We start from the raw sequence: 11421 nt of genomic DNA on the forward strand, positions 1-11421 counted from the left end.
TTTTTTTCCTGAATATTGTCTTCTTATTTTAAATGTGATCGGGCAAGGACAGTATGTTCACTAAAATTTTCATTCTGGGAAATTAATTCCCAGACAAGACCAGACGAGATATTGGTAGAGGTGTTTATTTCACAGAACACTATTTACGCCACGAAGAAAAAGACAAAATAGCCAGACAAAAAATCTGCATAAAAAAGGCTTGAACGCCTTTCTTCAAATTCAAGAAATTCTTTCTTGACAGAAAGTCTCTAGCTATCACCGATCATCGTGTTTAATATAAATGCAGATGAAGAAAGATCTCAAAAAGTATTTGTCGAGTGTTCAAAATTAAACGGAAGTTGTATGGGATCAAGTAACGCAGATAAAATAAAAATTAGAAAACTGGGGCCCGTTTCTCGAAATTCGGGCCCGAAATCAAATATTCAAATCGAAATGTAAAGATTAAAAGCGAGGGTCCTGGCTAGCAAACTACTCCATTTTGTTTCATTAACTTATAGTTTTATCATGTAAGATGCAAAACTATTGAAACCTCTATCTTGCATGTAAACCATAACAGCTTTACGGGCCCGTTAATTATCGGAACTTTCGAAAAACGAGCCTCTGGATATAAAAAAAAAAAAACTCGAAATACTGATCAGGAAATGTAAAACAAACATCGAGGCACCGTCTTTAACTTGATAACATGTTTTAAAAGTGAATCCCGCCTTCAGTGGCCTTAGTGCTTAACCAAATGTAAAAACAATATTTCTCCCATTGTGGCTACACTAGGAAACGTTGGTTGGAGGAGCATATGCATTTTGCATTTGTGAAGCAAGAATGATTCTGGCTTTATTCAGTAGCATCTTGTGAATAACAAACTGGAACATTGTAGATTCCGGGAATCGTGGAGGGCAATGCAAGGACTAAACTGGAAGATTTAAAAATTAGCCGATGTTAACGTCCCATTGGAATTTAATTATCAAAGCTTTGAAAAGTAACCATCGGTTATATAATTTCCATCGAGCTTATTTCCAGACACAAATTAAATAAAGAATATTCATCCTTTTATTAAGCAATTCTTCTTTAAGTGAAACGCGTCTAGGTTCTTGATGTGTAGAAAAGACACAAGACACTGAAACTAAGTTTTTTCTTTTGCAGTCCCGAAAGAGTATCTATGTGCAAGACACTGGGACTGGACTATTTCTTTGATATCTAGCTTGGGTTACATTGCAAATATTTCTTTGTCCTTAATAACCAGGAAGAGAACAGAGAGAAGCGACACACAAAGACACAAACAGAGTGAATAAAAACGGCGCACGTCCTTCTGGCGTTCTAACACACCCGGGCTATCCATGGAGCCCTGTTTCACTCTCTTTTGTAAAATAGTCAACATGTTTCAACTAGTTCCTAAAATAATTTTATAGTTCTTCCTTGGCCTTTTTCAGCGAGACCGTCGCTTTTTCCTTTATAAATTTAATTAGGTCATCAAGTCCTCTCTCGCCTTCGTGTTTGATGGGATTCTTCTTATCGTTTGCCGGAGCAAAATAGATGGTTGGATAACCCTCCGCGCTATATCCCGGAGGAATGTCGTTGGCAGTAGCGTCCATTTTAGCGATGACCAAGTTGGTTTCATCTTTAAAGTGTTTCCCTAGTTTCTTGTAGGTGGGTTCCAGGGCCTTACAGTGACCGCACCATGGCGCATACAGCTCAATTAGCACGTCTTTTTTGGGATCCATCACGATTTCTTCGAATGTTTTTCCTACCACAACTGTGACGGGACCTGTATTTTTCTTTGGTAATGGCTGAGATTTCACTTGGGGTTTGAGGTTTCCTGTTACGAAAAATGTTAACGTTTATAAGTTATCTGCGTAAAGGAGATATTGCCAATTAAACAGGCCAGGGCTCGAAAAAACCCCGTCCGCTCGTTCGTGACAAGTACATTTTCTTGCTAGGCAAGCAACTCTTTAAGCTCACTTTCCTCATGGGCAAAGGTCCAGGCAAGTTATCTTGTAAATAAATCAATGATTTTATTTAAAAAAGTTGTCAATCGAACGACTTCAATTGTTTTTCAGGCCCTGTAGGGGCAAAGCAAGGGGAGGATGTGCGGACTCCCATTCCTTCTCTTTGTGTAAAGACTTACTTACATTCACTACAATCAGGATAAATTATTAAACTTGAAGCGGTCGTTCATAGTTTTTTGTTGCTCCCAAACACCTGCGATGCACGTGTTTCGCCCACCTTCTACTGTGAAAGCGAAAACTAAGACGCCAAGGTAAAAAACGTGAAGATATTGTTCTACTACACGAGATGTGCGAATGCCCCCTGAATTGCTTTGTAGATGATTTTCTTAGTGACCAATTTCAGAGGATTTGGAACCTCCCTCTTCTGCCCGCACCCTTCCCTGGCAGCCTCCCACCCAACTTTGCAAAAAGGCTTGGCACTTTTGACACTTTGGAGCGAAAGGCTGCTTGTGCATCTAGTCCTGGAAAAATAGTAAACAGCGGCAGCTATGCAACAACAACAGCAACTACAAAAAATACATGAAGCACGGGTTTACCTTCTTTAAATTGTTCCACAAAGTCACGCAAGCTGTCTTCGCTAAATTCTTCATCAGGTTCCATTCTGTATCTCCTGTTCAACTCGTCAAAGCAACCCACGCTAATTTCCTCTCCAGAATCGTCCAGTCCAAATTCCTTGAGGTCGTTCTCAAACTCTGCTTCATCAGCAATAGCAAACGTGATGTCACGATGCTCATTGGCCACTTTCAGAACCTTTTGGCGCCAAAACTCTGTGGCTAGAAAGAGATGCAAGGAAATAAACTAGTCAATACAGGCGCAGTCTAATGACACGATCACGCTGACAAAGCCAACTGATAAGTGAAAATAAATTGATCACAACACAGGAAAAGCAGCAGAAAATGTCCTGTCTTTTTGGGAGCGCTTTGGGCGCGCACTTCCCAGGTCCTAAAAGCGATAGGGGTTCAAATTTTTTTTATAAAGGTTAAATTTTCCTTTATTTAATAAATTGACGACTTTTCGTATGGTAGAATAATTATGGTTTACATCTGGTTTAGAAGGTACAGTCATTCCTGGCAGCGAAAAAACACCTTTATAAAAATAACAGCAACACTAAGCTGAAAAAAGTCAATCTTTCATTCAAACACACTGCGGTTTCTATCACAAAAAAAAAACCAGTTTTTTTAAAGAAGTACTTTTTATTACCAAAAAAGCTAAAGAACATCGACTGCCAGTCGGAAAGGATACTTCAGTGACATACATTGCAGTGGCCTGAGATAACAGCCGACATTTCTCGACGCTAATACTGCAAAATGACGTCAGAAGAACGAGCCCAGAAATTCCATACTGATGACGTGTCACTACCCAGAACTAGGAAGTGCTTCTGATTGGTTGAAGAAAATTTCCCTCGCACGATCAATCAGAATTACTACCCAGATATGGGACCAGGCAACGAAGTGGGGGCGGGGGGAGGGGGGGGGGAAGGCAAAGAATGGAGTGAAACAGCAAAAACAAATTACTCCCGCCGGTTCGCTTCACGTGTCGATTGTTTTTTCCGCCTTTTTCGTCCACTGCGGAGCCTTGTCCCAGGCTAGGGAACTTGTGGTGGCGTCGCGAGACATCGGTTGTTTTTTTCAGGCTTATATTAGAGAACTTAAGATTTAAGGATGAGGGCGACTACGAGTACGAGATTTAACTTAACGTTTTTTCGGGTACCGTCGAAAAGAATTCAACCCCCGAAAGCTTCATTGTACTATTTTTCACCCGAAAAATTAGTAGGGTTACTTTTATTGGAGAAGGTTTAGCCCTTTCCCGGTGGCAAAATGATTTTCTAAAAAACTGATAACTTGTTGCCGCCACTAGGACATTAGGGACCTTACAATCCGACAACGGCGACGTCCAGGAAAACCTTGCTGAAAAATAGACTCCGCATCCTTTCAAACCATTTGGCGATTATCCCGAGTCGCACAGTTACTTAAAAGAAGGAAATTTATGTTGGAGCTGAAGAGAGGGGGCCGCACCTTAGTTCAGACAGAGATAGTAGAATTTTTAACGCCTTGCCGTTCCCGTCCTCAAAAAAGCTTAAATTTTTTGGTCATTTCACGTCGTAGTCGCGCAGGGACGGCAAAGAAATGTACAAAAAAACCGTGATGCACGTGCAGAGCTATTGTTTTGCTAACTAGACCCATTGCTTTTTGACGTTGCCGTCGCCGTCGCCATCGTAGTTTCTTAAGGTCCCTTCTCTCGCTAAAACTCGTAGAAGAATAATGACGGCTATCACCTTTTCCCGCCAAAGTGACGATTGGTTCACGCAAGAGCACTAGAATTAGTACTGAGACAATCTCGTGCCCGTAGTCGTCCTCTTCTCAGAATCTACAGCTCTCTATTATAGCCTTTCAAACCTGGTTTTCACTGATAGTGTAAGCAAAAGAACAAGAGTCAAAATTTAGCCCACCTTGCCGACCGTCAAAGCTGAAGTCGACACCATAGTAGACAACACACAGAGGCCGCTTAGTGTACACTTTTTCTTTGCTATGTAGGCTCATCTGCCCCACAAGTGGAATCTGGTTGTCTTTATAAAACTTTTGAAGATCTTCTGGTTTGGGGTCCTTTCCCTGATGTTAAAGGAAACAATACAAAATTAAATGCAAATTTATTAAATGCTTTCAAATTGCCAAGATGAAAAAACGTGAAAGGCAGCTAAAACGACCACCTCTCATATTAAAAGCGACTGCGACCACTTTTTTGGACGACAGTTTTCTTTTGTTTAAACCTGTTGTAAGCGACCACTTAATGGTTTGATCCCTATGTTTGCTGTTACTACACTCCTCAGATTATGTAATGAATTTTAGAGATGACATGAAACTACACATATCGGAAATTTTTATATGAATTGCCTGCTATGAATTTTCTTCCAAAACACAGATGTGTCCAGACCTATACTAGGAAGAGACCTACTGTGGTTTGATTCTTGCAAGCAGCCACCTCCCCTTGTTAGCAACCACTTAATCTTCACATTCTGGGTGATCAGTTACGAGTAGTTTGACAGTATTTGAAGATCAGGGAAAATGCCTCCCCCAACAAAATTATTATAGGTTGTTGTGATATGTAGAGATTTAGAACATTGTAAATTTGTTCTCAACATTTCTTTTGTTCAACAATTATAGGAATTGAGGCACGAGGGTGTTACCCTCGCTCCTCAATCTGTTCAAATCATAGGAAAGCTGAATCCAGTAATTGTTAAATTATTCAACCATTCAAAATAATTTTACTTTAAGAACATGCTAGCCTAAATGGATGTTTAGTTCACAAATTCAATTACCTGTTTCTTGCCAAATTCAGGACACAAAGAAATGTTTAGTCCACATGTAGCAGATATTCTTCAAAGAGCAGTCTCACCCATCAAGTATTTGTATCTTCGCTGTTTTTGCTATGTTTTTAAAACGTCTGAAATTTCCCGCCATTTTCCCCCACTGTATTAAAACAACAGGGCCTTTAGGGGTGTTAAACTGAACTATTGACGTGACTCCATCAGATATCAATCACAAACATCTTTCAAATTTTGAGGACTTAGCTGGGGGATTTCAGCCAGTCAGAGAAAGAGAAATGTTTTGAATGAATCATAATCTTTGACCTTGACATGTTTTTGTTTACCTTAAACACAATGTGTTTGTCCTCATACTTTGACCTGAACTTCTCTGGTTGAAACATCACAACGGAACTCTCTGTAATACCAAAATGCTTCTTGGCTGTAGCATCAAAGGTATGTGCAAAGTTATAGTCATCCCTGATGTCATTATTGGCTTCCAAATACTGCTCCAAAAGTGAGTCACTTTCATCTTTAAAGAAGCCTATTATAACAACATCATCTCTTTCTTTCATAAAGTCAGTGACTGCTTTGAGTGATGACTTGATCTTAGAGCTTGGACCAACCTGAGAACGCATGTAGTCTTCAATGGCTAAAACAGAAAAGAAGTTGTAAGTCACTTTTGCTGTAATCTCCTTTTTGTGTTTTCATGTACAGTTGTACAGTAACACTATACAGTCATTTTGGGTCACTAATATCTGTTAGTAAGAACAGCGATAAATCTGAAGGCCAGATACAAAATCACATACAATGAAAGTCTATTACATCCTGGTTGTTGCTTGTCATTTTATCACATTTTTTTCTAGTCAAAGTATAGTTTACTAAAAAGGGTTAATTGTGGTCATCTGCATGCAACATAACATACAGGTGAAGTGCGACCTGTTGCGTCAAAAAAATTACTTTTCTTGACGCAAGATGATCATATTATGATAAAGTATTTTGCTGGACAAGACTAGCCCCCATTGTTTGTGGGTGCACAAGATGCCATACAACTGACAAGTGACAATACTAGTAAGTGTGCGTCTGCTCACTATCTTGAATAAGGTGAATAGCAAAAACAATGGCTAAAATTTAGACGTCGGGAAAGGAGTAGGACAGTGATGTTGCAAACGTTGCTCAAACATTGATGTTCCTATCTTGGAATACGGCAGTTAACTGATGAATCAGTGTATTGTTACAGCCCCTATTCTACAGCTTTTTACTGGTACATTTTGTATAAAAGAATTTTGGTACGTACCATACTGGTCCCTCTGTCCCTTGTACTCTGAAGCCTTGCCTTTGCGGAACACTTTCAGAGTTGGGTATCCTGTTACCTCATACTTCTGTGCCAGTTCTGATTCTAAGGTGGCATCAACTTTAGCCAATTTGATGGGTGGGTCATTTTCCTTTAAGGATTTGGCAGCTTTCTCATATACTGGGGCAAGATGCTTGCAATGTCCACACCTACGGTGTATCAAAAGAAAAATCGAAATCTGATAAGTTAATGTGCAAGATAAAGACAACAAATTAGATAGGTAGCTGGGATATGATCGTTTGGGTGAGAGTAGTCCTGAAAAAGAAAGTTGTTGACAATAACTAACATTTCGAGAACCTGTGCAGCAGTCGTCTTCAGAGTCAAAGTGAGTTACATCACGTCAGTTGATGGTATTATTAGATTATTTGAATATGAAAAATCACGACGTGAAGATAGAACTTTGCTCAGATGCATGTATACCATATTTACATGTATGTTGAGATCAGGGATCCATATTCATTTTTAATCAGAGTCGTCGGCCGGGCAAGTAAGCTTGACAGCATACTTGCCCAGTTACAATTTAAGTTGCCTGGACAAATGAGCAGAATTATAGAAAGAATAGTGATAAAATTGTGTGTAACTTGAACATTTGATCTGACTTGCACTATTTCCATTATAGTTACTAATAAAGGGTTTTAATAAAATAGAAAGTAAAACAGGCTACAAGGTTGAGGATAAACAGAGTCTGCTTACATATTATAAGTAGCCACGGTCTGTCCTGTTCAGTTTGCCTTAAGGCAAAAGGTACGCTTACATTTTTCCTTGTATAAGGCAGCACCTGGTGCCTGCTTTTTTTTTCCGCCTAAGGTGATGAAACGCTTTCTAGAAAAACACCACATCTTGATGAGTGCTGTCACATTCTCTGCGAATGGCCCATGATGCAGTTCTTCACAGTATGAAAAATGCCAACAATTAACAACATGAAAACTGGGCATGTGATCCTTTCGTGGAAAATACCGCACCATCAAACCTACGATTTTTGGAAAAGATTTTGTGCATGGCTGACCAAAACCTCATTCGTCCAAAGGACGACTTTTGGAGTTATCTCAATCGTCCATGCAAGATTGTCTGGTCCTCTGCGAATATGGATCCCTGTTACATAATAAAGGCCTAGCAGATTTAAGGTCACTTGATTTTTAAGCAATAATTTACAACCTCTGTAAATGATTTTACAACACCCCCAATATACATTATTCGCCTGAATTTGTAAAGAAGCAAGTTAAGTTAAAAAAATATAGAGAACAGGAAATATCAATATTAAAGGTGATGATGATAATGACAATGACAACAATTGACAACAACAACAACAATCACAATACTAAAAACAACAAGACTTTCTTTATATACATGTTGTGCCATTTTCATGGAAGTCCAATGATGCTTAACAATAATATACAGCCGTTACAAGGTGCTGTGGAGTGTTCCTACTAACAATGAAATCCCAGCAGGTACTGAACAATGACTCAGATTCCTGATTGATGGCACATGGCAAACTAGGAACTGAAGGAGGTAACGAGAAGCAAGGAGGTAATGAGAAGCAACGACAAAAAGAACATTAAAAATAATATTGAGATGCTTACCAAGGAGCATAGAACTCAACTAGCATAAGGGATTCACTGTTAATGGTGTCAGTGAAGTTGTCCTTGGTTAAAGTGATGACAGCTTCTGGTGGAGGCTTCCAGTTTGGATCTGACTGCTCTTTCATGTATTCAACAATGCCTGTAGAGGCAAAAAAACACTTTAAAATAGGAAACCAATCTCACCCGATTTCTCCCAGGTCAAGTCTCAAGAGGAAACTCTTGACTCTCAAGATGAAGCCACTTTTATCTGTGAGAAGCTTACAGTACAAATAAAATTCATTTGGTATTGGGAATAGTATTGTGTTTTAGAAAAAAAAGCGTTCAAGATTGTTAGGTGTCAAATTTCCTTCCCTCCAAATATTGTTCAGTTCTTGTTATTTTCTAGTTGGATCTTAACTGTATAATTCAATCTGATGCTTCAAGAAACAAGTTTGAGGACATAATAACTGAACCCTTTCATGTTCCCAAACTGGTGATCATGTTACGTGTACAACATGAAAACCTAACCTTAGCCTACATTAAGAACATAGTTTAACTAAAATAAAGCAGCTTTTATGTTTAATCAGGTATCCAGCAATTAATTATCTTTAAAGAATGACAACTTTCAACTGCTCTGTAGAAAGAATAGGATTATCTACCTTAAATTATAAAATGTACAAAAAGGTACTCATATTTTACATAGTTAAACACACTGCACAACTACAGTGTGAAAACCTGTCAGCACATCTTGCAAGGTGTACAAACAACAGGCATTGTTATATGAATACACCAATAACGCTGGGTAAATAACTATAAAAGATCAACTGGTTTGTTGTAAAGTAGTTGAATTTTAGTGAGAGATATTGACTGTGCCAAAAACACTCTAACTACAGTATACATGTACACTCTGAGAGCTATAAATAATTATTATTTGAGACTGTTTCAGTCACAACACAGTAGCTGAATTTGCTTCTACTGTAAGTGCATTGCTGAAATATTAAGCTAAATAATTCTTATAATTATCAAAACTTTCAAACAGTACGTTAAACATTTTGTGAAGAAACAATACTCACATGGTTGTGGTTGACTGTAAATGAAACTTAATGAACAACTTCTAGAGTGAATTTATGCTTTGCTTATTAAGATTTTTAAGACTATCTGGTGAAAATAACGTGAGTATTCAAAGGTGTGCCTGAAATAAACCCTCCAAATTGCCATCTGTTTCCTTACAAAACAAAGGGTACATTTAATTTAGAATGAGCTCGCAAGTCACTTAAGGTTTTTCCCATGCACTCTTTTCTTCATTATTTATAGAACTATAAAAATGTAATTTAACTCCAGTTACAATGTAGTGATGTCTCCAAAGCAGGGCCAAGATCCTTGTACTGGGCCACAACAGACTCAACGAATTACAGGAAGTGCGTTTTGAATTTTCTCTCAACCTGATTGGCAAAACGACAATGGCTTTTTTCACAGGCCTATCATGGCATGTACTCAAATCTTGAAACATAGGTGGGGCCAGAGTAGAACAAGGACTTTAGCACTGTTTTGCAGATGGATTTTTGACCAGAGTTTAGTTTCATCTGTGGTGCAGGCAATGAAAATGTTACAAACATTTTCAAAAAAGTTGATGAGTTCACTATACCTTCTTTATGCCGAGGACCATCGTACTCGTATGCTGTTCCCTTCCGGAAGATCTTCAGCGTTGGGTAGCCACTAACATCATACTTCTGCGCAAGATCAGACTCCACAGTGGCGTCTACTTTTGCAAATGGCACAGGAGGTTTGTTATCCTTCATTTTTTTTGCAGCTTTCGAATATTCAGGAGCTAATGACTTACAATGTCCACACCTACAAAGATAGATTTAAAAGCATATTTTCCTAGTAAGCGCTTGTTGTTCTTTGCTCTAACAATGGGCAAAATTGTGGTTTTGAACAGTCTAAAATACATGTGCAATAAAATTAATGTTATTAAGGCAATAACCATGTCAAAAAATGCGTTTTCAAAATATTCATAATGTACTTGTAACATAAAACAAAGAGCCCTGTATTTCATAAACGTTAGAATACAACATTAACAGATATTTAATAGCAGGAGGGTAATTAGCAGTTATAAGAAATTGTCTCATTAAAAATATTATTCTAATATTATTATGATTACAACCAAATGTATTAAATAACCTTGTGCTTAAGTCTTTGATTTCTTTGATTTAAGCATTAAAATTTCCGAGTTCTTTAATTCTAAAATACTTTTTAAGGAAAAAATGTTTGCCAACACTGTTGATTCTCAAGAACAATTTACCCGCATGTTAACGCATTGTTGAGATCAACCAACAACTATTTCGATTTCAAAACACAATGATGTGCCTTTTCATTACTAAAAAAACTTATCAAGAGAATGTGTGGAGAACAACTGCTACAGCAGCATATAGAACTTTTTCAAAAATCAGTGTGTAAAAATTCTTTTCTAGTCATGACAAAAGCTAAATCAGAGAAAAATAAAGGTGCAAAAATTATGTGTACACAGGACAAAACACGATGATAACATACCATGGGGCGTAGAATTCTACGAGTATCACATCTTTTTCCTTTACGACGGAATCAAATGTTTTTGAAGTCAGAACCAGCACATCGTCTTCTTCTTTGGCCTCTTCGGACTCACTAGTTTCTTCAGAAGAGGAATCTTGCTCTTTCGAGTCACTTTGCTCTCCAGTGTCGGCATCCTCAGTCCCCGTTCCTTCTGCTTCTGCAACAGTCTCTGTCGCTTCACTGTCATCTCCGTGTGAAAAAGACGCTGAAAACGCCACCAAAAAGACTAAAAGAAACCCAAACTTTTTTGTGTTCATCTTGCAGGTTTTGGAGCGAGTGTGTTATGGAGATTCCCAGTCTATTTCAAAGAACATCAACAGCCAATCAAAGGCAGCCATGTTAGAATACTATTGGCCAATCAGATGGCGCTACGCGTCTTCCCGGGACAATCTATTTTTACCCGCGAAATGTCACGTTATTTACGTGACAAGCAACTTATGTCTCTCACAATATTTGTAATTTATGACCTATTTTATCACTTACGACTCGAAAACGTTTTGAGAAGAAAAACTAACAGCCAGGAATTGTCCTTGTATGTAAAAATAAAAAAAGTTACCCTTCCCCCTTTTTAATAAATTCTGTATGGGCTCCTGATTCTGTCTGAATGTCATAAGCATG

General features: G+C 38.3%; 1 protein-coding gene across 1 annotated transcript; it reads right to left on the bottom strand.

Moving 5' to 3' along the window:
• Window positions 1-1021: 1021 nt before the first annotated feature.
• Window positions 1022-11224, bottom strand: LOC140930434 (protein disulfide-isomerase A4-like). Its single transcript, XM_073380125.1, has 8 exons — window positions 10765-11224; window positions 9860-10065; window positions 8236-8374; window positions 6599-6804; window positions 5649-5953; window positions 4450-4609; window positions 2537-2773; window positions 1022-1810 (listed from the first exon to the last, which is right to left on the bottom strand). Exons 1-8 carry the CDS (start codon window positions 11058-11060, stop codon window positions 1398-1400), a joined length of 1962 nt encoding a protein of 653 aa, XP_073236226.1. The 5' UTR covers window positions 11061-11224; the 3' UTR covers window positions 1022-1397.
• Window positions 11225-11421: the final 197 nt, after the last annotated feature.

The sequence above is a fragment of the Porites lutea genome, chromosome 3, assembly GCF_958299795.1.
Source record: "Porites lutea chromosome 3, jaPorLute2.1, whole genome shotgun sequence".
NCBI lineage: Eukaryota > Metazoa > Cnidaria > Anthozoa > Scleractinia > Poritidae > Porites > Porites lutea.

Bases quoted from the DNA above. Each gene is read 5' to 3' on its own strand.
- LOC140930434 (XM_073380125.1), bottom strand. From the start codon at position 11,060: ATGAACACAAAAAAGTTTGGGTTTCTTTTAGTCTTTTTGGTGGCGTTT. The intron at 8,375-9,859 runs GTATAGTGAACT...TTGCCTCTACAG, and splicing joins TGGTCCTCGGCATAAAGAAG to GCATTGTTGAATACATGAAA. The intron at 2,774-4,449 runs GTGGGCTAAATT...ATCTCTTTCTAG, and splicing joins CAGCTTTGACGGTCGGCAAG to CCACAGAGTTTTGGCGCCAA.